The following is a 26,396-nucleotide window of genomic DNA, read 5'->3' as shown; positions in this document are numbered from 1 at the left end:
TTTTTCATAAAACCAGTATAAAACACTGGTGTGGCCTCAACTGGAGTACTGCAACCAGTTCTGCACACAACTCTTCAGCAAGGACATGAAGGCAGAAAAGGTAGTTCAGAAAAGATTAATGAGAATGCTTTCAGAGATCAGAAGTTTCAGTTCATCAGAGAGTTCTCCTTCGAAAAGGAAGCCCAGAGATTTGATCAAGGCATTGAAAATCATAAGGAACCACAACAGAGTAGAGAGAAACTGCCTCCATTGGTGCAAGGATTGAGAATCAGAGGGAATACATTGTAGGACATTGGTCAAACAACTTACGGCAATGTTCGGGAAAACATTTCCACACACAGAGTGACTAGCACCTGGAATGCACTGCTCAAAGTGTGGTGGAGGCAGGTTTAAACAAAACTTTCAAAAGGGAATTACATCATTACCGAAATCAAAAAAAATGTTACAGGGCTACAAGTAAAGGGCAGGAGATTATCTCAGCTAAGAAACATACAGATATGAGCAGCTAACTGGGCTCCGTGTATTGTGACTATTGTTTTGTTTGTTTCCTCCCTCCATTGGGATATTAATCATGTGTAGATTACATGAAAATCAAAAATCAAAACGATTTTTCCTTGAAACCCTGTTTGGATAGCAGAGTCACTATTGAATGATTCCATGTGGCATATTCATGGTTAATCATCCTTCTTAGCCCTATGTAAAAATTATTCTCTTACTGCTACTCAGAATAAGAACTTTAAATTGAGCCAAGGGACTGGGATTCACTGAGATAACTTGAGTTCCTACCTCTTGAAATGCAAAGGGTGTGAGCTATTCAAGGGGTAATAAAACAAATAAGATTCATGAATTGTACACTCACCAAATTCAATGAAAGAGTAAGGACGAGAGACTGTTGGTACTCTCTTCCCATGTTGCTCATCAAACTCTGCCTGCAAGTCCTCCAGATACGCAAAAGCCAACTTCTTTGGGTATGCTGCCTCACATAAGACCAGATAGCAAACACCTTTTTCTATGACGTAGCTGCAAAACAGAGATATTCGTTAAAGGAACAGCTGGGGAAAGTGAAATCACAACTTGCGTTTATAGCTGTTCGATCACAGACCACATGACCGTGAATGACCTAAGAGAATAAGTGAAGTTTACAACACAGACACTACTCTGCCCACTGCATCTGAGCCAACATTTCAACCTAACTCCTCTTTCCAATTGCCTGCAAATCATCCTATAGGTCACAGTACTTATGCGGATATTCAAGCTTTGACTAAATACGAATGATTCTGCTTCTACTAGTTTTTCAGACAGGAGTTCTCAACATTGTCTCTTCCACTCTCACCAAAATATTTCCACCAGTTACTTTAATTCTAAGCCTTTGTAAGGAAAATACCTGCTTACTTTCATTTCAATTGAAACTCCCCTCAGGTTTTTGGTTTGTAAGAAATCCCCTAGCAAACGCAAAATTTAAAACAAAATGTGCTGGAAACTCAATTGGTCAGACATCATCTATGAAGAGACAAAGTTAACATTTCATGTTGCTGACCTTGTACAAGAATTCAGAAAGTTTAGTAATGTAACAGACCAATGGGGCAATGTAGCAAAATAAAACAGGAAAATTGGTGTAAAAATGTTTTGTTAGGCCACATTTGGAGTATTGTGTGCAGTTCGACCTGCTACAGAATAGGAAAGACGTGGAGGCTTTGGAGAGGATGCAAAACAGGTTGACCAGGATATAGCCTGGATTGGAGCATTTAGCTATAAAGGAGGGGTTGGACAAATTTATATTGTTTTCACTAAAGCATTAGAGGTTGAGGAGGGACCTGATAGAAGTACATAAATGGATAGGGTGGATAGTTGGAAATGTCAAAAACTGAGGGTGTCAATTAAAGGGAGAGGGGAGAATTTTAAAGGGGGCGTGCAAGACACCTTTCCTTTCACAGAGGGTGGTAGGTTCCTGGAACATGCTGGCAGGGGTGGCAGTACAGTAACTTTAAAGGATCATTTAGATAGACAGGCAGAGAATGGAGGGATGAGGAACATGTGCAGGCAAATGAGTTTGATGAATAATAGCATCATGTTGGGCCCAAAGGCCTTGTTCTGTACGGTTTAGTTTCATGCTCCATGTCCGAGTATAACAAATGGAATTCATTACGTGATAAAAACAAGTTGGGAATGCATAGCCAAAGGGTATGGCAATGACAAAGTGAAGAAACAAAAGATGGGCCTGGAGCAGGTGTGAACACAAGCACTGGTTATCCAAACATAAAAAGGAGATAAACAATATTAAGGCACGCCACATGCTGAATATCTTTAGCATTTCCAGCTTTTATTTCAAATTTCTATCACTGTGTTAGCTTGTTTCTGTCTTGGCACATTCAGTATTTCCTCAATGATAAACTTCTCTATTCCTGTCAATATGGTTGGGGCCGCACTGTAGTTGGGGTAGCACAGTGGCTCAGGGGTTACCACTGCTGCCTCACAGTGACAGGCACCCAGGTTCAATTCCAGCCTCAGGTGACCAGAGTTTGTAAACATTCTCTTGCGTGGATTTCCTCCGGCTGCTCTGGTTTCCTCCCACAGTCCAAAGATGCGCAGGTTAGATAAAGTGGCCATGCTAAATTGCCCATTGTGTTAGGTGCATTAGTCAGAGGGAACGGTGTCTGGGTGGGTTGCTCTTCAGAGGGTTGGTGCGGAACTTGTTGGGCCGAAGGGCCTGTTTCTACACGGTAGGGAATGTAAACTAATCTCCTCTTTTCCTCTCGCATGCTGTAGGAAATCTGTGTAAACACTTCAGAAAAATCATAAAACAATCTGATTGAATATCGATTTTCCTTTGGTATGCTTTCGTTCATTGGTCAGAGTATTGAGTACAGGAGTTGGGAGGTCATGTTGCGGCCGTACAGGACATTGGTTAGGCCACTGTTGGAATATTGCGTGCAATTCTGGTCTCCTTCCTATCGGAAAGATGTAGTGAAACTTGAAAGGGTTCAGAAAAGATTTGCAAGGATGTTGCCAGGGTTGGAGGATTCGAGCTATAGGGAGAGACTGAACAGACTGGGGCTGTTTTCTCTGGAGCTAAGGCTGAGGTTATAGAGGTTTACAAAATTATGAGGGGCATGGATAGGGTCGAGGAGTCCAGAGATTTAAGGTGAGAGGGGAAAGATATAAAAGAGACCCAAGGGGCAATTTTTCACACAGAGGGTGGTATGCGTATGGAATGAGCTGTGAGGGAGTGGTGGAGGCTGGTACAATTACAACATTTAAGAGGCATTTGGATGGGTATATGAATAGGAAGGGGTTGGAGGGATATGGGCCGGGTGCTGGCAGAGGGGACTAGATTGTGTTGGAATATCTGGTTGGCATGGACGGGTTGGACCAAAGGGTCTGTTTCCATGCTGTACATCCCTATGACTCTAAGAGTAGCACACTTTTCTCTCTCATAAGCAAGCATACTGAGCTGACAAACATGAAGCAGCAAAGGCCATTATCTCTGCCAGGGACATATCGTTGCCACTGAAACAAGAAACTGCAATATTATGGAGGGGAAGGGAGATGACCTCATGACCCACACACAAACAGGAGTTCCAAGCTAGAGATGTTTCATTGGCAAACAGAAATATGAAAGATTACCTAAAATATCTGTCACTTGCCAATGGACAACTGAGTAAATGACTGGTATATAAACCGTGAGGGAACAAAGAACGAAGAAAAGTTACAGCCGAGGAACAAGCCCTTCGGCCTCTCAGCCTGAGCCAATCCAAGTCCACTGTCTAAACCCGTCATCCAATTCCTAAGCTTCTGTATCCCTCTGCTCCCCCCTTACTCATGCATTTATCCAGGCGCATCTTAAATGAATCTACCGTGCCTGCCTCTACCATCTCTGCTGGCAACGCGTTCCAGGCATCTACCACCCTCTGTGTAAAGTACCTTCCATGTGTATCCCCCTTAAACTTTGCACCTCTCACTTTGAAAGCATGACCTCTCGTTATTGAAACCTTTACCCTGGGAAAAAGTTTGTCTGTATCTACCCTTCATGATTTTGCAGAGCTCAATCAGGTACCCACTCAATTTTTTTTTAATGAAAACAAACCTAACCTACTCAATCTTTCTTCATAGCTAGCACCTTCTATACCAGGCAACATCTTCATGAACCTTCTCTGCACCCTCTCCAAAGCGTCCACACCCTTTTGGTGATGTGGCGACCAAAACCGTACAGTATTCTACATGTGGCCCAACCAATGTCTTGCATAATTTTAACAGGACTTGCCAGCTATTATACTCAATACCCTGTCTGATGAAGGCAAGCATACCATATGCCTTCTTGATCACTCTATCCACCAGTGCAGCAACCTTTAGGGTACAATGGACCTGAACTCCCAGATCTCTCTGCTCATCAACTTTTCCCAAGGCTCTTCTGTTTACTCTATAATTCGCTCTTGAATTATACTTCCCAAAATGCATCAACTCACATTTGTCTAGATTGAACTCCATCTGCCACTTCTCCACCCAACTCTCCAGCCTATCTATATCCTCTTGTACTTCTTTGACAGTCCCCTATGCTTTCTGCTACTCCACCAATCTTCATGTCCTCTGCAAACTTGCTGATCATACCAACAACGCCCTCTTACAAATCACAAACAACAGCTTCCCCAGCACTGATCCCTGTGGACCACCACTCATTACCTTTATCCATTTCGAGAAAATTCCTCCAACTACTATCTCTGTCTCCTGTTGCTCAACCTGTTCTTTATTCACTTAGCTAGAACATCCGGCACACTATGTTACTTCACTTTCTCCATTAGTTTACCATGGGGCACCTTATCAAATGCCTTTCTAAAGTCCATGTACATGACATCTACAGCCCTTCCTTCATCTATCAACTTGGTTACTTCCGCAAAGAACTCTTAAGTTGGTAAGGCATGATCTTCCCTGCAGAAAACCTATCACTGATAAGCCCATTCTTTTCCAAATATAAATAGATTTTATCCCTCAGTCCCTTCTTCGCAACTTACCCACCACTGATGTCAGGCTCACTGGTCCGTAGTTACCCGGAATATCCCTACTACCCTTCTTGTACACGGGGACAACATGAGCAACCCTCCAGTCCTCCGGCACCTCATCTGTGTTTAAGGATGCTACAAAGATATCTGTCAGGGAACAAAACTCACTCCAGACAGGAGCTGGACTTCACTGGCAAATACCTTGGTTAACTCAAGAACAGGTGAGTGTTCTTCAATATGATCCAGACTTAACACTTTGGTTCACTTAACATGACTAAATTAAACAGAAGAAACCACTCCTCCCTCACATGGAGATGAGATTCCCCCACCATCAGTTTTCTTGGCTCCGAATCAAACAAATGATTTCACCTATGAGGGATTGTACATCTTATCTGCCTATTTAATTTCATGTCTAAATTGTTGCTTTTTATTAGACTTAAATTTGCATTCTCACCCAGGTTTTTGGGTTTGTGATTCCTGAACCCTAAAACTGATAATGTGATCACATTCTTCGTTTAATATGATGACCAGGATTGCACAGTTCTCTCGCTGAGCTATTCTGCTCACTAGACTGCACACTGTGCACTAGACTGTTGCTTGCCTCTAATTGGGGTTTTAGACAATTCCAGCACAACCCTTAGTTACGAAAAGGTAATAACCCTGAATGCTTTCTTTACCAGTAGGTCAGGCATCATCCAAGAAGCAGGAGAATCGACGTTTCGGGCATGAGCCCTTCTTCAGGAAGAAACGTCGATTGTGAACTCTTTTTACCTTATTTATCAGCCATGCTGCGTGCTCGGAGGTTTCTCCAGATTGAACTCTATTTGTCACTTTTCTGCTTACCCAACCATTCCATCGACAATTTCCTGCAATCCACAGCTCTGCTCCTCACTACCCACCACATGGTTGATTGTGATACAGGAACAGTGTTTCAAACTGGTCACCCGAATACTAGTCAAGTCCCAGAATCATGTTATAAGCTGCCATCCTGACCTTCTCTCTCTCTGGCATCTGGCAACTTCATGCAGCTGTTCCCACTTCAACAATTCGGCCAAGTGCTTATTTACATACGAAAACAGAGCTTCTGTCACGTTTCCTGCAAAGTGACACAGCAGATCTGATCAAAGCAGCTCCGGCAAACTGAACTAGTTCATGGCATTGCCTGAATTTCTTGCAAATCTGTCCTCGGCAATCCTTACTGGTATGACAGACAGCTGGCACATGTCAAAAATCTAAATCGAAAGGTTTTGGCTTGAATGTTGTCAGTTTTGATACACAGTCTTCGCATTGAGTGTCAAACTCTGCTTGTGCAGCAGTGATTGATTATTTACACCATGCCAGGCTCTGCTGTACCCCTGAGAGTATTTGCAGTCAGGCTCAGCAGTAATTATTTATACAGTGTCAGACTCTGTGATAACTTATATAGTGTCAGCTCTACTGTACACCATTCATCATATATAGTGAGAGACTTGATGTACATCAGTGATTATTTACAATCTATTCAGTAGAGATCAATTATTCACTGCCAGGTACTGCCTTTATATTGGGACAGACTTAATCAGTGGAAGACACTGCCTGTTTATTCACTGCCAGACATAGTCTGTATATCGTTAGGTATTTTTTCCCACTGACTGTCTCTTGGGTGTAGTCACACATCACTAGTATATCAGGAAACACTTACACGCTGTCAGACTCTGTCTGTCTATCTAGCAGGGGTCATTTACTGACTGCCAGACAGCCTGTATATCAGGAGGTCGTATTTATACGATGTCAGACTTTGTTGTACACCAGTGATTATTTATAGCATCAAACTCTGCCTATACATCAACTATTTATACAACGTCAGGCTGTTGTGTACCACTAATCATTTACAAATGATCATTTACTGAGTACAGAAAAATTATTCACAATCACTGCTGTAATTGGGGTGTATTATTCACTGCAAAAATCTACTTGTGTATTGGGAATGATTTATTCACTCCTCGACACTGCCTGTATCTCAATTAGTATTTATTCACTGGAAGAGAGTGAAAGATGATAGTTTTTTTTGGAGAAAAAGGTTGGATGGAATTAGAATTGGTACGGGGAAGAAGTCACTGATAAGTGTAGTCTACAGGCCACCAAATAATAAAGAAATAGCTCATACTACAGCAATTATCATAAGGGATTTTAATCTACAGATTGATTGGTCAAAACAAGTCAGTCAAAGGTAGCCTAGAGGAGGAGTTCATAAAACGTATCTGTGATAACTTCCTCAAACAGTATAGAATGCAACCTACGAGGGAGCAAGTTATCCCAGATCGGATCCGGTGTAATGAGACAGGAATAATTGCTGATCTCAGTTAGGGATCCTCTCGGAAGGAGCGATTGCAGTATGGTTGAATTCAAAATAGAGAGTGAGAAGGAAATATCCAATATCAATGTCTTGTGCTTAAACAAAGGAGACTACAATGGGATGAGGGAGGATTTGGCTAAGGCAGACTGGGAGCAAAGACTATATAGTGGGACAGCTGAGGACTAGTAGAAATCTTTCAAAGCAAACTTTCATGGTGTTCAATGAAAGTACATTCCAGTTAAGAGAAAGGATTGTCGGAAATCAGCCATGAATAAGAGAAGAAATAAGAGAGTGTATCAAATTGAAAACAAATGCACATAAAGTGGCAGAAATTGGGGGATTGGGAAATCTTTAAAAGCTAACAGAAAGCCACAGAAGCAGCTGTAAAGAAAAGTTACATGGATTATGGATTCAAAACATTAAAAAAAGCAAAAGTTTCCACAAACACAAAACGAAAAAGAGTGATTAAGGCAAACATTGGTCCTTCAGAGGATGAGAATGGTGTGACAACGTTACTCCTTTGACAAGGCTATTCTGTCCTTGGTTTTCTTTGAGAGGATATGTAAATATGGAAGTTCCGAGGTGTCTGGTTTGGATGGCTTTTCGGGTCAATTTGATTTTATCTAACAGATACTGCCTCTGGAAAAGGGCTTTCAAGTTTAAAAATAAAACTTGTACAATGAAAGGGGAATGGCCCGTTCTCCCAGCTCGGCTTTTCTCTGGTTTGGTTTGTGTAAGCAATCAGTTTTTTTGAGGCTGCTGGTCAAAGAAACAGTTCCATGCTGATCCTCTCTCTCTTACATCTCTCTTGTAAGAACCTGTCTTTGATTTTACCTTTTTTGCCAAGGGGAGTTTATGGGGACGTTGCAAATATTTGGCACAGCATCATTAAGTTGTGTTTTTAAATAATTATGTTATTCTAAATTCAGTTTTCCTTTGTTCATGTATAAATAAATTATGTTTTGTTTAAAACTGAGAGATTGGATATGCTGCATCACTCCTGGAATATCCACTTTGCATCTGCTTAAAATAATTTAAAAAAGTTAGGGTCTGGGCTACCTTCTTGAAAGGTTTTGAGGGGAGTCTGGCCTGGTCCATAACAAGGGGGATTTAATAATGGGAAAAGAAGAAATGGCAGAGGCATTATACAGATATTTTGTGCCGCTCTTCATGCAAGTAATGTGCCAATTATTGATAACAACAAAGCACTAGGAGGTGAGGACCTAGAAACTATCGTTATCATGAACGTGGTAGCATTAGGCAAGCTAAACTGGACTGAATGTAGACAAGTTTCCTGGCCCTAATGCAATGCACAAGTACTAAAAGAGATCACGACAGAAGTAGCAAATGTGCTTGTGGTAATTTACCAAAATTTCATAGACCCGAGGGCAGTTCCGGCAGAATGGAAAACAGCAAGTGTGACACCACTGTTTAAAAAAGGATGTAGACAAAAGGTGGTAACTGTTGGCCTGTAAGCTTAACTTCTATAGTGGGGAAAATACTTGAATTTATAATCAAGGAAGAAATAGCAGGAGAGCTGCATAGAAATTGTCCCATCGGGCAGATGCAGCATGGATTAAGCAAAGCTGGTCATGTTTAACTAATTTACTGGAATTCACTGAGGAGATTACGTGCATAGTGGATAATATGGAACCAGTGGACGCCCTTCCAGAATCTATTCGACAAGGTGCCGCACCAAAGACTGCTGCATAAGGTAAAGGCACATGGCATAGACAGAAGATTGGTTAACTAATAGAAAGTAAAGAGTGAGGATAAACGGGTGTTTTTCTGGTTGGCAATCAGCGGATGGTGGTGGGCCTTAGGGATCAGTGTTGGGACAATTGTTTACAATCTACGTAAATTATTTAAGTTGGATACTAAATGTAGTGTGTCAAAATTTGTTAATGACACTAAAATGAGTGGTAGAGCCAAGTGTGCAGAGGACAAAATCTATAGAGGGTTATAGCTAGATTAAGTGAGTTGACAAGAGTCCTGCAGATGGAGTACAATGTTGGTAATTGAGCGGCCATCCATCTTTGGGAGGAATAACACTAAAATGGACAACTATTTAAATAGTGAAAAATTGCTGCATGTTGCTGGTCGTCCTGCACAAATCATAAAATGTTGGTTTGCAGGTAATTAAGGTGGCAAATGGAATATTGTCCTTCATTGCTATAGAGATGCGAGTTTAAAAACAGGGAGGTTATGCTATAGCTGTACAGAGTGTTGGTGAGGCCACACCAGGAGTACTGTGCATAGTTTTAATCTTCTCACTTCAGAAAAGATGTACTGGCACTGGAGGGGGTGCAGAGGAGGTTCACTGGGTTGACTCCGGAATTGAAGGGATTGGTTTATGAAGAAAGATTGCATAGACTGGGACGACTTTCATTGGAATCTAGAAGAATGAGGGTGGATCTTAAATGACCATATAAAATACTGAAGGGAATAGATACAATAGAAGCAGGGAGCATGTTTAGAACGGAGTTGAGGAGGAACTTCTTCACCCAAAGGGTTGTGAATCTGTGGAATTTACTGCCCACTGAAACAGTTGAGATTACCTCTTGTATATTTTTAAGGGAGAGTTAGATATATTTTTGAACAGTAAAGGAATGGGCAGGTAAGTGGAGTGGAGTCCACGAAAAGATCAGTCATGATAGGCTGCTCCTATTTATATTCCAAGCCACTGCCTGTATATTAAGGAGTACTCACTGCCAGAAACTGTCAGTGCATCCAAGAGTATTGATTCACTGCCATGTACACCACCCTTATATCAGGGAGCATACAAACAACTCCAGACACGGTCAGTGAGTACTTAGAGTGTCATAAATTGAGGGGGTCTGGTCTCTGTTTGGAGATTTAGAATGGTAGAATATTGTGGTTACAATACAGCAGGACGCCATTCCACCCATGATACCTTTTGCTGGCCCTTCAACACAGCAGTTCATCTGGTCTCATTCCAATGTGCCAGAAATTCTTCCATTTTGAAGCTGATTGCCAACTAGAAAAACACCCATTTATCCTCACTCTTTACTTTCTATTAGTTAACCAATCTTCTGTCTATGCCATGTGCCTTTGCCTTATGCAGCAGTCTTTGGTGTGGCACCTTGTCGAATAGATTCTGGAAGGGCGTCCACTGGTTCCATATTATCCACTATGCACGTAATCTCCTCAGTGAATTCCAGTAAATTAGTTAAACATGACCAGCTTTGATTCACCCATGCTGCATCTGCCCGATGGGACAATTTCTATGCAGCTCTCCTGCTATTTCTTCCCTGATTATAAATTCAAGTATTTTCCCCACTATAGAAGTTAGGCTTACAGGCCAACAGTTACCACCTTTTGTCTACATTCCTCTTGGAAACCTTAACTGAAGTCGATTCGCCCACAGTGCTTTCCAAAATAATGCTGCCCAAAACTGGGTGCGCACAATACAAGGCCAAACCAGTGTTTCAGACTGTTCTAGCATAACTTCTTCGCTTGTGATATATTAGCCATTATTAATAAACTCTAGGATACCTAATGTTTACTGACTGCTCTCTCAAGCTGTCCTGTCATCTTCAATAACTTATGTACATATCCAGGTGTCTCTGCTCCTGCACCAGCTTTAGGGTTCTACCCTTCATTTTAGATTGTCTCTGCATGCTTTCCCACCAAATAAATCATCTCATTGTTGCCAGCATTAATCTGATTAGACTTACGTGGCTGCAGATGACATCTTCCACAGTGAGATGATACAGTTTTGAGGTTCGGATTCCTACCTACATTTGACACCTTTGTGCTTAAATGAATGAGTTGCCTCCAGGAGAGGGAGAGATATAGAGGATATAACATACTCATTGAACACTGAACCACGCATTGGGTGGACGGTAGCTAGCACTGCTGCCTCTCAGCACCAGGAACATGGGTTCGATACCAGCCCCTTGGGCAATCGTGTGGCGTTCACTCATTCTCCCTGTGTCTGCGTGGGTTTCCTTCGGATGCTCTGATTTCCTCCCATAGTCCAAAGATGATGTGCAGGTTAAATTGAATTGGCCGTGCTAAATTGCCCATACAGTTCAGGGTTGTGCAGGTTAGGTGTATCAGTAATGTAGAGTAATAGGGTAATGAAATGGGTCTGGGTGGGTTATTCTATGGAGGGTTGGTGTGGACTTCTTGGGCTCAATGACTGTTTCCACACTGTAGGGAGTCTATGATTCTATGATTCTAACAGCATGGAAGGGTAACACTTACTGAAAGGTCATGGATCCAGCTTGCAGTGTGCAGCGTGTGGGAGACTGCTCATTCAGCTTGCGGAACAATTGTTTGGCCTGGCTTTGGTAATGCTGCAGGTCACGTCCAGACTGAAAAGTGAAATCACATACTGAGCAACAACTGAAGACACAACATGCAATTTGAAGAGTGGCTAATTTCAGCTTCTTTGGAGCTTAACACAAACTTGTGAGATTATTCATACCTTTACACATTGGAATATGTGAGAAGACAATTCTGGGCAATGAATGGACAGAGAAGTGCGACAGAAGAGTAAATTACTAGTAGTCAATATTATCATCGTAGCAAATGAAGAATGAAGCGAAGTGGAAGAGAGGGGAAGACAAGAGGGGAGACCACCAGACCATAAGAAATAGGAACACGAGACTCTGACAGGGCTCTTAGCCATGTCCGATCCATTTCCCCCAGTTCTGCTCCTCCATCCCCAACAATGCTCGGGCCCCTTGGCCCTGACTTTCCACTCTGCTAGTACCTGTATCCAAAGAGTCATAAACTGCCATTTCTATTACCTCCAGCAGGACGCTACCACCATTCCATAGAAGCTGTGCCCTCCCGTACATTCTGGCCCACTCTTCCTTCACTCCTAACACCACCCATGGCACCTTCCCATGCAATCGCAGGAAGTGCACCATTTGCCTCCTCCCTCCTCACTACTGAAGGCCCCAGTCACACCTTCCAGATGAAACTGTATTTCACTCAATCTAGCCTATTGTATTCATTGCTCACCCTTCATAATTTAGTAAACCTCTAAGGTCACCCCTCAGCCTCCGACGCTCCAGGGAAAACAGCCCTAGCCTGTTCAGCCTCTCCCTATTGCTCAAATCCTCCAACCCTGGCAACATCCTTGTAAATCTTTTCTGAACCCTTTCAAGCTTCACAACATCTTTTGGCAGGGACGGGTTGGACCGAAGGGTCTGATGCCATGCTGTACATCTCAATGACTCTACTGATCAATGGGGAGATGAAACACAGGCTGCTCCAGGTTGTGACCAATCTCTGACCATAAAATGACTCCAACCTTCCTGTTGCCTGCCACGTCAACAGACTACTGTGTTCTCTAGCCAACATCAATCTCCAGCCCTCTGCAACGTTCCAGTCAGCTGGAGGAACAGCATCCCATTTTCCACTTGGGGAATCAAGTTTAATAATGTTACAGCATGAATACCCCCTTCCCTGTCCTTTAATCACCCCCACATCCCAGATACTGCCATGACATGGGTTACTTCCAGCACAGCCAAATCAATTTCACTCACTCATACCACTTATCTGGCTGATTATTGCAATTGCTTTGCTTTGCCAGACATTATTTTTCTCTCTGTGCTTCCTCTTCACTTAACTGCTCATTGCTTACCCCCCCATCCCTCTGTCAAAAACATAAATACCACTTTTTCTTAGCTGCTATCAGTTCTGAAGACTGGTCTCAACATTAACTCTGTCTCAGATGACCCTCTTGTGGAGTTTGCACATTCTTCCCGAGTCTGCGGGTGCTCTAGTTTCCTCCCACAATCCAAAAACATGCAGGTTAGGTGCATTGGCCATGCTAAATTGCCCTAAGTGTTAGGTGAAGAAGTAAATGTAGGGGAATGGGTCTGGGTGGGTTGCACTTTGGCGGGTTGGTGTGGACTTGTTGGGCCGAAGGGCCTGTTTCTACACTGTAAGTAATCTAATCTGTTTGCATCCACAGATGCTGTCAGACCTGCTGAGTTTCTCCAGCAATTTCTGACTCTGAGAGGAACTGGAAGCAATTTTTCAGCTTCTTCACCCTATTCCACCATTCAATAGGATCACGGCTGATCCAATAATCCTCACATCCACTTACCTACCCTTGAATCCCCTACTGATCAGGAATCTATCTATCTCAGCCTTAAATGTACACAAGGACTTGGTCCTTGTGGATCTCTTTAGCAACGAGTTCCAAAGACACTCAACCCTCTGAGGGAAGAAATTTCTCCTCATCTCAGTTTGAAAGGAACCCCTTCATTCTGAGATTGAACCTTTTATCATAGTCTGTCCCAAGAGAGGAGAGAGGAGCAAAGATTAAAGCTGAGGGAGTGAAGTAAAAGGGGATGGAATGAAGATGGCATGAAATGGAAGGAAGAGGTGAAAGTCAAAGAGTAGAGAGGAGTAAGGTGGAATGAGAGAACAAGGAAGAAATGCAGAGATGAGGGCTGGGGGGGTATCCTCAGGGCAAGGCCAAAGTGAGAGTAAAAATGGGACACTAGGGAATGGAATGAAGATCAGGAGTGTCAACTGTAACAACGACATAAATTTTACTCTGATTTCATATTGATAACATATACATATTTATATTTCTCTCCAGCTCAGTCTGTATTTTTGAGTTAGGTAGCACTGGTAAGGCTATATTCAGAGAAATGTCATTTGGCTGGGCAATATTTGGTCGAATTCAGAATCTTGCAGAACAGAAGGAATCCTTTCGAATCATTGTGTCTGTTTTAAGTACCTAAAACCAAACTTAATTTGTTGTCTTTTAGCCCAAGGTCTGGAGGCTGTGGCAACATAAGAGAATATTTAAATACTGCTCAATATTATATTTCTGCCCCAACCACCCTTTCAGGCAGTCAATTTGAGACTCCCAGTTCCCTCTGAGTGAATAAATTATCTTCAACTCTCCTCTGAACCTTCGCCGCTGCAAGGAAAATATCCCCAGCTAATCCAATTCCTTCTCGTAGTTCAGATGCTCTCCAGCCCAGGCAACATCCTGGTAAATCTCTGCACTCTCTCTAGTACAGTCACATTCTTCCAATAATGGAGTGACCAAAATGACATAGGGTTGTGGCCTTTAGTCAGCTGGGTAATATTTGGAAGGATGTGGTTTGGAGGGATATTATCTGAAGGATGTTAATTCAGGCAGTGTTTGGAGGAACATTATCTGAAGGGTCTTATTTAGGGCAGTATTTGGAGGGGCATTACTCACATGGTTATTATCGCAGGCAGTATTTGGAACAGCATTATCTGAAGGGTGTTACCTCAGGCAATACTTGGCATTGTCTGGAGGGTCTTATTTAGGGCAGCATTGTTCACATTGTTATTATCTCAGGCAGTACTGGGAGGGGCATTATCTGAAGGGGAGTAGCTCAGGCAATACTTGGAGAGGCGTTACTCACAGAAGCATTATCTGAAAGGTCTTATTGAGGGCAGGATTTGGAGGGACTTTACTCACAGGCCGGTGATCAGGAGGACGTTATTCTGATAAGATTACACAGCTCCCTGCCTGTTGAAGAGGTCTGTCTGTGGCCCTGCCTCTCTCACCTGCTCATCCTCCTGCATGGAGGCGGCCAGAGGGAGGCCATCCGCCACCCGGGCGATCATCGTCAGGAGAACCATGGCAGCGGCAGCCGGAGCGGGGCTCAGGCTGGGCCCCGACCTCAGGTCGCTGCGGGACTTCTCTCTCTCTCGCTCTCAGGACGGGCCTGGGCCTTCTCCACTCCCCCCGGGCCGATTCGACCCCAGTTTCCGCTTGTGTCACCCTTTACCACTCCGGGTGTCCGCCCACTCCCCGGCATTCAGGCCCCGCCCCCCGCGCGTCCAAACCCCGCCCCCCGCGCGTCCAACCCCCGCGTCCAAATCCGACCCCGCCCCCCCGCGTCCAATCTCGCCCCGCCCCCCGCGTCCAAACCCCGCCCCGCCCCCCGCGTCCAAACCCCGCCCCCCGCGTCCAAACCCCGCCCCCGCGTTCAGGCCCCTCCCTCGTGCTCACGCACCGCTCCGCGCTCAGGCACCCTCCCACGCGCGTGCAGGCCCCGCTCTGTCTGGAAGCTCCTCTCCAGTTCCGCGTCATGCGCGCTCCCCCTAACGGCGAGAAGTGATCACACAAGCGGGGCACGGGGTGGGGAATGTACCTGGCACAGCAAGATCCCACACCGGACACAGCAAGATCACGTACCTGGCACAGCAAGATCACACACCAGGCAAAGCAAGATCCCACACCTTGCACAGCAAGATCCCACACATGGCACAGCAAGATCCCACACCTGGCACAGCAAGATCACACACCAGGCAAAGCAAGATCACACACCTGGCACAGCAAGATCCCACACCTGGCACAGCAAGATCACACACCAGGCAAAGCAAGATCCCACACCTTGCACAGCAAGATCCCACACATGGCACAGCAACACCCCACACCTTGCAAAGCAAGATCACACACCAGGCAAAGCAAGATCCCACACCTTGCAAAGCAAGATCCCACACCGGGCACAGCAAGATCCCACATCTTGCAAAGCAAGATCCCACACCGGGCACAGCAAGATCCCACACCTGGCACAGCAAGATCACACATCAGGCAAAGCAAGATCCCACACCTTGCACAGCAAGATCCCACACCTTGCACAGCAACACCCCACACCTTGCAAAGCAAGATCACACACATGGCACGGCAAGATCCCAGAATCTGGTCAAGCAGGCGAGATAAAAAGAGAGCCCGCGCTCAGCATCGCTGCACGGTGCTGCAAACTGACGGGGGTCGGCACAGCGGGAATCCACAGATTCCTGATGAAGAGCTTTTGCCCGAAATATCGATTTCGCTGCTCCTCGGATGCTGCCTGAACTGCTGTGCTCTTCCAGCACCACTGATCCAGAGACAGCGGGAATCCCACAATTAGCGCAGCAATATCCCACACCCGGCGTCAGGAAATCCCCACAGGAAGATCCCCAGAAGGTGAGAGGCTGTATCCTGCAGAGCGAGTTCCCACAGCCCGGCACAGGAAAAGGATCCTGCAGGCTGCAGGCAAATTGCTGAAGACCACCAAGTATCCCTCAACCTTGTGGAGGGAGACACAGTGTGATCCCACTGCCCGGCACTAGGAGGTCCCACGGCCAAAAACAGGGAAATCTCACAGACAGCAGGTCAAGATCCCTTAGCCCCAGCACAGGATGATGGCACATCCCGCAGAGCTTGACCCGAAACCCAGCACAGGGAGATCCAACAAGCCATCCAGCATGACCGACAAATCAGACAGCTCTGGCAGCAGGTTCCAAAAAGGTCCTGCAGCCTCACACGGCACCGTGAGATCCCGCACCGGCAGAGGAAGATCCCAGAACCCGCACAACGGGATCACACATGGTTAGTTAGTTTGCTGTTGACACCAAAAAAAAGAGTGGTGTAGTGGACAGTGAAAAAGATGAGCTCAGAGGACAAGGGAACCTTGAGCAGATGAGTCAATGGACAGAGGTGCTCAATACAGTTTAATTGTGAAAATATGTGAGGTGTTGCAATTTGGTAAGGCAAACTAGGGCAGAACTAACACAGTAATGGTAACACCCTGGGGAGCGTTGCTGAACAAAGAGACCAAGGGCGCATAGTTCCTTGAAAGCAGAGTTTAGAGGTAGACAGGTGAAGAACGCACTTGGCACACTTGCCTTCACCAGTCAGATCACTGAGTTTCAGAGTAGAGACGCCAAGCTATGGCTGGAGAGGACATTAGCGAGGCCACTTTTAAAATACTGGTCCCCCTTCAAAAGGAAGGATGTTGTTAAAACTTGAGAGGGTGCAGAAAAGATTGATAAGGATGTTGCCAGGACTGGAGGGTTTGAGTTATCAGGAGAGGCTGAATAGGCTGGGTCTTTTTTCCCTGGACTGTTGAAAGCTGAGGGTTGATCTTCCAGAGGTTTATGAAATCATGAGGGACATGGATAGGGTGAACAGCCAAGGTATTTTTTCCTAGTGTGGACGAATCCAAAACTAGAGGGCATAGATTTTGGGTGAGAGGGGAAAAAGGAGCTGAGGGGTTACTTTTTCACACAACTGTGAATGGCATTAGCTGGTGGAGCCTGGTATACAATTATAACTTTTAAAAAGGCATCTAGATGGGTATATAGGAATGGTTTAGAAAGATGTGGACTAAATAATGGCAGTGGGACTAGGTCAGATGAAGATGTCTGGTTGGCGTGAACGATTTGAACCGAAGGGTCTGTTTCCATGCTGTGACTCTATGACTTGCACTTAGACATCCCCATCTCAGTACAGCAAGGGTTCATTCCATAAGCTACCATGATAATGCATGCTCAATACTGCAAGAACCCATGAAACAAGGCACCTCAACGACCCACACAAGAGGCAGAAAGAGTTCGCACGTGGCACAGGAAGATCACACAGTCTGATGCAGCTAGATCCCAGAAGCAGCACTGGTACATCCTGCACCGAGCTCAAGGAGAGCACACATTCTGTACAGTGAGATCTCATGACCAGTACTGTGTTATCCCCCAGATTCCAGCACGGGAAGGTCCCATGTCAGATAATAAGGAGATGCCAGGAAGAAGTGAGGACTGCAGATGCTGGAGATCAGAGCTGAAAATGTGTTGCTGGAAAAGCTCTGCAGGTCAGGCAGCATCCAAGGAGTAGGAGAGTCGACGTTTCGGGCATGAGCCCTTCTTCAGGAGATGCCACACAGGATTTGACACTAGCAGTGGGAAATCCGATACACTCAGTCCAGCACAACCACCACAAGGAGATCCCACAAACAGCCAAGAGATATGATCCAGACTTTGGTGATAATCTTTGCCTTCCCTCCCATTTAAAGTTTGAATTCTCTCATTCTTGTTTTGCTCATGAGCACGGAATTGACCAACATTTCCCATTGCTGTCTCATACAGATCTGAAGTCAGATGTGGCTCCTCTCCTTACAGCCCAATGTATGCTGGTGTGTTAAAAACAAAAAATGTTACTGTTGTCTCTCACACACGCTGACCAATTCCCACTCATCACCAGTTCTGATGTACAAGGTAGTTGCCAGGCTCCAGTCGGAATTAAAGAATGTATGAACTTCCTTTACAGGGAGACTTTGTTCCGAAGTTTGCACTCAGGAAAAAACCAAAGCAAGTTAGAATAATCCCACAAATATTGGCAGTGCTCATGTGGCTCACCTAACATAACATAACCGTGGGTGGAACGGTGGCCCAGTGGTTAGCATTGCTGCCTCACAGCACCAGGGACCCCGGTTTGATCCCTGTCTCAGGCGACTGTCTGTGTGGAGTTTGCACATTCTCTCTGTGTCTGTGTGGGTTACCTCCGGATGCTCCGGTTTCCTTCCACAAACCAAAAATGTGCAGGTCAGGTGAATTGGCCATAGTGTTAGGTGCATTAGTCAGGGGTAAATATAGGGTAGGGGGAATGGATCTGGATGGGTTGCTCTTTGGAGAGTCTTATCTAATCATATAACAGTCAGATTGATAAAGGGATGCCAGTAAATGTCATGCATTTGGATTTCCAGAAATCATTCCAAAAAGTGTCTTGTAAAAGACACAAGGTAGGAAATCACAACATTGGGCTAATGTATTAACACAGAATTCAGTTTAATTCACTCTTGAAGCTGGGCCAACATTTGTTGCCCTCTCCTGTTCTTCCTTAAACTACTGTAGTCCATGTGAGATAGGTTGACACATAATGCCCTAAGGGAGGGAATATCAGGATTTTGACAAAATGACACCGAAAGTACAGAGATATATTTACAAGTCAGGATGGTGAGTGGCTTCGTAGAATCATAGAATCCCCACAGTGTGGAAACAAGCCATTTGGCCCAACAAGTCCATACTGACCTTTGGAAGAGCGACCTACTCAGACTCATTCCCCAACCCCATTACTCTACATTTATCCCTGATGAATGTACCTGACCCTCACATCCCTGAACACAATGGGCAATTGAGCATGGCTAATTCACTTAACCTACACATCTTTGCATTGTGGGAAGAAATCGGAGCACCCAGAGGAGACCCATGCAGACACGGGGAGAATGTGCAAACTGCACACGGTCATCTGAGGCTGGAGTCGAACTCGGGTCCCTGGGGCTGTGAAGCAGCAGTGCTTGAAGGGGAACTTGTCGTAGTGGTGTTCTCATTAAAACGTTGCCCTTGTCCTTCGACATAGAAGTGGTCTTGGGTTTGGAAGGTGCTGTTGTCAAAGCACTGGTGAATTTCTGCAGTATATCTTGTAAATAGTACTGAGCATTAGTGCTGAGCATTAGTAAGAGTAATAGCATTAGTGGTAGAGGGAGTGAATGTTTGTGGATATGGTGCCAATAAAACAGGTTGCTTTGTCCTGCATAATGTCAAGCTTCTTGAGTGTTGTTGGAGCAGCAGCCATCCAGGCACATGGGAATGTTCTATCACATTCCTGACTTGTGCCTTGTAGATGGTGGACAGGGAGTCAGTTGCAGTAGGATTCCCAGCTCTTGTAGCCATTATATTTACATGACAAGTCCAGCTGAGTTTCTAGATGTTGATAATGGGGGATTCTGTAATGGTATCACTATTGAATATCAAAGGATGGTAGTTAGGTTGTTTCTTATTGTAGATCAGAAGACCACAAGACCATCAGAGTTTGATGAGATTTGCCATGGTAGGTTCATTCAGAAAGTAAGGAGGCATTGGATACAGGGAAATCTATCTGTCTGGATGGAGAATTGGCTCGACCACAGAAGACAGAATGTGGTCGAGCCAATGGCAAGTATTCAGCGTGGAGTTCGGTGACCAGTGGTGCTCTGCAGGGATCTGTTTTGGGACCTCTGCTGTTTGTGATTTTTACAAATGACTTGGATGAGGAAGTGGAAGGGTGGGTGAGTAAGTGCCGATAACACTTTTGGTGGGCGGCACGGTGGCACAGTGGTTAGCACTGCTGCCTCACAGCACCAGAGACCTGGGTTCAATTCCCGACTCAGGCGACTGACTGTGTGGAGTTTGCACGTTCTCCCCGTGTCTGCGTGGGTTTCCTCCGGGTGCTCCGGTTTCCTCCCACAGTCACAAAGATGTGCGGGTCAGGTGAATTGGCCATGCTAAATTGCCCGTAGTGTTAGGTAAGGGGTAAATGTAAGGGTATGGGTGGGTTGCGCTTCGGCGGGTCGGTGTGGACTTGTTGGGCCGAAGGGCCTGTTTCCACACTGTAAGTCTAATCTAAAAAAAAACACGAAGGTTGGTGGAGTTGTGGATAATGTAGTGGGCTGTTGGATGTTGCAACAGGTCATTGACAGGATGCAGAGCTTGGCTGAGAAGTGGCAGATGGAGTTCAACCTGGAAAAGTGTGAAGTGATTCATTTTGTAAAGTCGAATTTGAATGCAGAATACAGGGTTAAAGGCAGGATTCTTGGCAATGTGGAGAAACAGGAGGATCTTGGGGTCCATGCCCATAGATCCCTCAAAGTTGCCTCACAAGTTGATTGGGTTGTTAACAAGGCTTATGGTATGTTGGCTTTCATGAGTAGGGGAATTGAGTTTAAGAGCCATTAAGCTATGCTGCAGCTCCGTAGATCCCTGGTTAGACCACACTTGGAATATTGTGTTCAGTTCTGGCCACCTCATTATAGGAAACATGTGGAAACTTTAGCGAGGGTGGACTGTATGCTGTAGTGGACTGTATGTTGGATGGGAGGGCATGTCCTATGAAGAAACGTTGAGGGAGTGAGGGGTTTTCTCATTGGAGAAAGTGAAGACTCCAGATTAGATTAGATTACCTACAGTATGGAAACAGGCCCTTCGGCCCAACAAGTCCACACCGACCCGCTGAATTGCAACCCACCCATTCCCCTATATTTACCCCTTTACCTAACACTACAGGCAATTTAGCATGGCCAATTCACCTAACCTGCACATCTTTGGACTGTGGGAGGAAACCGGAGCACCTGGAGGAAAGCCACGCAGACACGGGGAGAACGTGCAAACTCCACACAGTCTGTCGTCTGAGTTGGGAATTGAACTCGGGTCTCCGGTACTGTGAGGCAGCAGTGCTAACTACTATGCCACCATGCCGCCCAGATGCTAGAGATCAGAGTCAAAAAGCGTGGTGCTGGAAAAGCACAGCTGGTTAGGCAGCATGCGAGGAGCAGGAAAATCGATGATTCAAGCGTAAGCCTGATGAAGGCCATATGCCTGAAACAATGATTCTCTTGCTCTTTGAATGCTGCCTTAAAGGCTGTGCTTTTTCAGCACCATGCTCTTTGATACTTTACTCATTGGAGCGAAGGAGGATAAGAGGTGACTTGATAGAGGTATGCAAGATGATGAGAAGCATAGATTGAATAGATAGCCAGAATTTTTTTCCCAGAGCAGAAATGGAGATCACAAGGGGGTATAACTTTAATGCGGTTGGAGGAAGATTTAACGGAGATGTCAGAGGTCGGTTCTTGATACAGAGAGTGGTGGGTTCATGGAATGCACGGTCAGCAGTGGTAGCAGAGTCAGATATATTAGGTGCAACAAAGTGATTATTGAATAAGCACATGGATGATATTAAATGAAGGGTATGTCGGTTAGGTTGATGTAAGATACACAAGGACTGATGTTCTCTATGAGCTACATAGAGACTGCTGTTCTCTATAAGATACACAGGCACTGCTGTTCTCTCTCATATACACAGACACTACTGTTCTCTCAGATACACAGGCCCCACTGTTCTCCCTCAGATACACAGACACTACTGTTCTCTCTCAGATACACAGGCACTACTGTTCTCTCTCAGATACACAGGCCCCGCTGTTCTCCCTCAGATACACAGGCACTGCTGTTCTCTCTCAGATACACAGACAGTACTGTTCTCTCTCTGATACACAGGCCCTGCTGTTCTCCCTCAGATACACAGCTACTGCTGTTCTATCTCAGATACACAGACACTGCTGCTCTCTCTCAGATACATAGACACTGCTGCTCTCGCTCAGATACACAGACACTGCTGCTCCCTCTCAGATACACAGACACTGCTGCTCCCTCTCAGATACACAGACACAACTGTTCTCTCTCAGATACACAGGCCCCGCTGTTCTCCCTCAGATACACAGGCACTGCTGTTCTCTCTCAGATACACAGACAGTACTGTTCTCTCTCAGATACACAGACACTGCTGCTCCCTCTCAGATACACAGACACTGCTGTTCTCTCTCAGATACACAGACACTGCTGTTCTCTCTCAGATACACAGACACTGCTGTTCTCCCTCAGATACACAGACACTGCTGCTCTCCCTCTCAGATACACAGACACTGCTGCTCTCTCTCAGATACACAGGCACTGCTGTTCTCTCTCAGATACACGGACACTGCTGCTCCCTCTCAGATACACAGACACTGCTGCTCCCTCTCAGATACACAGACACAACTGTTCTCTCTCAGATACACAGGCCCCGCTGTTCTCCCTCAGATACACAGGCACTGCTGTTCTCTCTCAGATACACAGACAGTACTGTTCTCTCTCAGATACACAGACACTGCTGCTCTCTCTCAGATACACAGACACTGCTGCTCCCTCTCAGATACACAGACACTGCTGCTCTCTCTCAGATACGCAGACACTGCTGCTCTCTCTCAGATACACAGACACTGCTGCTCTCTCTCAGATAAAAAGGCACTGCTGTTCTCTCTCAGATACACAGACACTGCTGTTCTCTCTCAGATACACAGACACTGCTGTTCTCCCTCAGATACACAGACACTGCTGCTCTCTCTCTCAGATACACAGACACTGCTGCTCTCTCTCAGATACACAGGCACTGCTGTTCTCTCTCAGATACACAGCCACTGCTGTTCTCCCTCAGATACACAACCACTACTGTTCTCCCTCAGATACACAGGCACTGCTGTTCTCCCTCAGATACCCAGGCACTGCTGTTCTCCCTCAGATACACAGCCACTGCTGTTCTCTCTCAGATACTCAGCCACTGCTGTTCTCTCTCAGATACACAGGCACTGCTGTTCTCTCTCAGATACACAGCCACTGCTGTCCTGTCTCAGATACACAGCCACTGCTGTCCTGTCTCAGATACACAGCCACTTCTGTTCTCTCTCAGATACTCAGCCACTGCTGTTCTCTCTCAGATACACAGGCACTGCTGTTCTCTCTCAGATACACAGCCACTGCTGTTCTCCCTCAGATACACAGGCACTGCTGTTCTATCTCAGATACACAGACACTGCTGCTCTCTCTCAGATACACAGGCACTGCTGTCCTGTCTCAGATACACAGCCACTGCTGTTCTCTCTCAGATACACAGACACTGCTGCTCTCTCTCAGATACACAGACACTGCTGCTCTCTCTCAGATACACATGGCAGCGCTCATGTGGCTCACCAATTAATAGGACATTCTTCCAACATAACATGCCAGATATAACAGTCAGATTGAATAAAGAGATGCCAGTAAATGTCATGTATTTGGATTTCCAGGAATCATTCCATAAAGTGCCATGTAAAAGATTGCCTCACAAGATAGTAAATCACAGCATTGGGCTAATTAAACAGAATTCAGCTTAATTTACTCTTGAAAGTGAGGCCAACATTTATTACTCTGTTCAGTTGCCCTCGAGAAACAACTGAACTGAGAGAACAAATAGAGAAAGAACACACTGAACTGCAAGTGCTGATAGAGAAAAATCATATTGCTTCGATAGATTGAGAAACAACAGACTGTACTGTAAGTACAGCTGGAGAAACAGCACACTGAAGTGAGAGTACAGATAGAGAAACAACACACTGAACTGCGAGCACAAATAGAGAAAACATACAGTAAACCGAGAGTAACGATAGATAACCAACACGTTGTACTGCAAATACAGATGGACAAATAACACACAGCACTGACACTACAGATAGAGAAACAACTCACTGAAGTGTGAGAACCGACAGAGAAACAACACATTGAACTGAGAGTACAGACAGTGAAACAACACACCCAACTGCGAGAACAGATATTGAAACAACACAGAGAAATGAGAGTACAGTAGACAAACAACATTCTGAACGGTGAATATAGACAGAGACAATATAATGAACTGTGAACACAGATAGAGAAACAATACAGTGAACTGTGAGTAACGATAGAGAAGCAACACACTGAACTGAGAGTACAGATGCAGAAGCAAGACACTGAACTGAGAGTACAGATAGAGAAACAACTCAATGTACTGTAAGTACAGATAGAGAAACAACATACTGAACTGTGAGCACAGATAGAGAAACAACACACTGTACTGCAAGTACTGATGCAGAAGCTACACACTTAACTGGGTGAACAGACAGAGAAGTAACACACTGAACTGAGAGTACAAATAGAGAAACACCACATTGTACTGTGTGTATAGGTAGAGAAACAACACACAACTGGGAGAACAGACAGCGAAACAACACACTGAACTGTGAGCACAGATAGAGAAACAACACACAACTGCGAGTACAGATGCAGAAGCTACACACTGAACTGCGATTACAGATAGAGAAACAAAACACTGAACCAAGAGTACTGATACAGAAACAACACACTGAACTGCAAGTACAGATAGAGAAACAACACACTGAACTGAGAGTACAGACAGCGAAAAACACACAGAACGTAATGTAAAGATAGAGAAACAACAGACTGTATTGCAGGTACAGCTGGAGAAACAGCACACTGAACTGAGAGTACAGATAGACAAACGACACACTGAACTGCGAGCACAAATAGAGAATACACACAGTGAACTGAGAGTAACGATAGAGAACCAACACATTGTACTGCAAGTACAGTTGGACAAACAACACACAGAACTGACACTACAGATAGAGAAACAACTCACTGAAGTGTGAGAACAGATAGAGAAACAACACGCAGAATGGAGAGTACAGACAATGAAACAACTCATTGAATTGAGAGTACATATAGAGAAACAACACACCCAACTGCGAGAACAGATATTGAAAAAACACAGAGAAATGAAAGTACAGATGGAGAAACAACATGCTGAACTGGGAGTACAGATAGAGAAACAATATACTCAACAGTGAGAACAGCTATAGAAACAACACAGAGAAATGAGAGTTCAGACAGTGAAACAACATTCTGAACTGCAAATATAGGTAGAGACAATTTACTGAACTGGGAGCACGGATGGAGGAACAACACAATGAGCTGTGAGCACAGATAGAGAAACAACACTCTGAACTGCGAGTAGAGATAGACAAACAAAACACCGAACTCGAGTACAGCTAGAGAAAGAACACAGCAAACTGTGAGAACAGATACAGAAACAACACACTGTACTGGGAGTACAGGCACAGAAGCAACACACTGAACTGAGAAAACAGATAGAAAAAAAATCCCACTGAACTGCGAGCACAAATAGAGAATACACACAGTGAACCGAGAGTAACAATAGCGAACCAACACATTGTACTGCAAGTACAGATGGACAAACAACACACAGAACTGACACTACAGATAGAGAAACAACTCACTGAAGTGAGAGAACAGGGAGAGAAACAACTCATTGAATTGAGAGTACAGACAGAGAAACAACACACCCAATTGCGAGAACAGATATTGAAACAACACAGAGAAATGAGAGTACAGATAGAGAAACAACAAATTGAACTGCGAGTAGAGATAGAGAAACAACACATTAATCTGAGAGTACAGATAAGCAACACCACGCGGAACTGAGTGCATAGATAGAGAAAGAAAACACAGAACTGACAGTAGTGACATGAAACAACACATTGAAATGAGAGTACAGATATAGGATCTAAACACTGAACTGAGAGGGCAGAGTGAGAAAACAAAACACTGACCTGCGAGTACAGATAGGGAAACAACACACTAAACTGTGAGTACAGAGAAACAACACACTGAACAGTGAGAACAGCTATGGAGATAACACAGAGAAATGAGAATACAGACAGAGAAACAACAGTCTGAACTGCAAATATTGATAGAGACAATATACTGAACTGCGAGCACAGAAAAAAGCAACACAGTGAACTGTGAGTACAGATAGAGAAATAACATACTGGACTGCAAGTGCAGATAGAGAAACTGCACACTGAACT

General features: G+C 44.8%; 1 protein-coding gene across 1 annotated transcript in view; it reads right to left on the bottom strand.

Moving 5' to 3' along the window:
- LOC132818631 (vesicle-trafficking protein SEC22b) overlaps positions 1-15,113 on the bottom strand; it is a 31,225-nt gene extending 16,112 nt beyond the window's left edge. Inside the window, exons 1-3 of the mRNA XM_060829640.1 lie at positions 14,869-15,113; positions 11,560-11,669; positions 860-1,020 (exon numbers count right to left, since the gene is read on the bottom strand). Of these exons, the coding sequence (XP_060685623.1) occupies positions 860-1,020; positions 11,560-11,669; positions 14,869-14,943 (346 nt within the window). The 5' untranslated portion in view covers positions 14,944-15,113. The remainder of the gene's footprint in view (positions 1-859; positions 1,021-11,559; positions 11,670-14,868) is intronic.
- Between the last annotated feature and the right edge of the window lie 11,283 nt (positions 15,114-26,396).

The sequence above is a fragment of the Hemiscyllium ocellatum genome, chromosome 9 (assembly GCF_020745735.1).
Source record: "Hemiscyllium ocellatum isolate sHemOce1 chromosome 9, sHemOce1.pat.X.cur, whole genome shotgun sequence".
NCBI classification, from domain to species: Eukaryota; Metazoa; Chordata; class Chondrichthyes; order Orectolobiformes; family Hemiscylliidae; genus Hemiscyllium; species Hemiscyllium ocellatum.
Note: the sequence above shows the minus strand (reverse complement) of the source record. Positions and strands in the feature narration are given on the sequence as shown.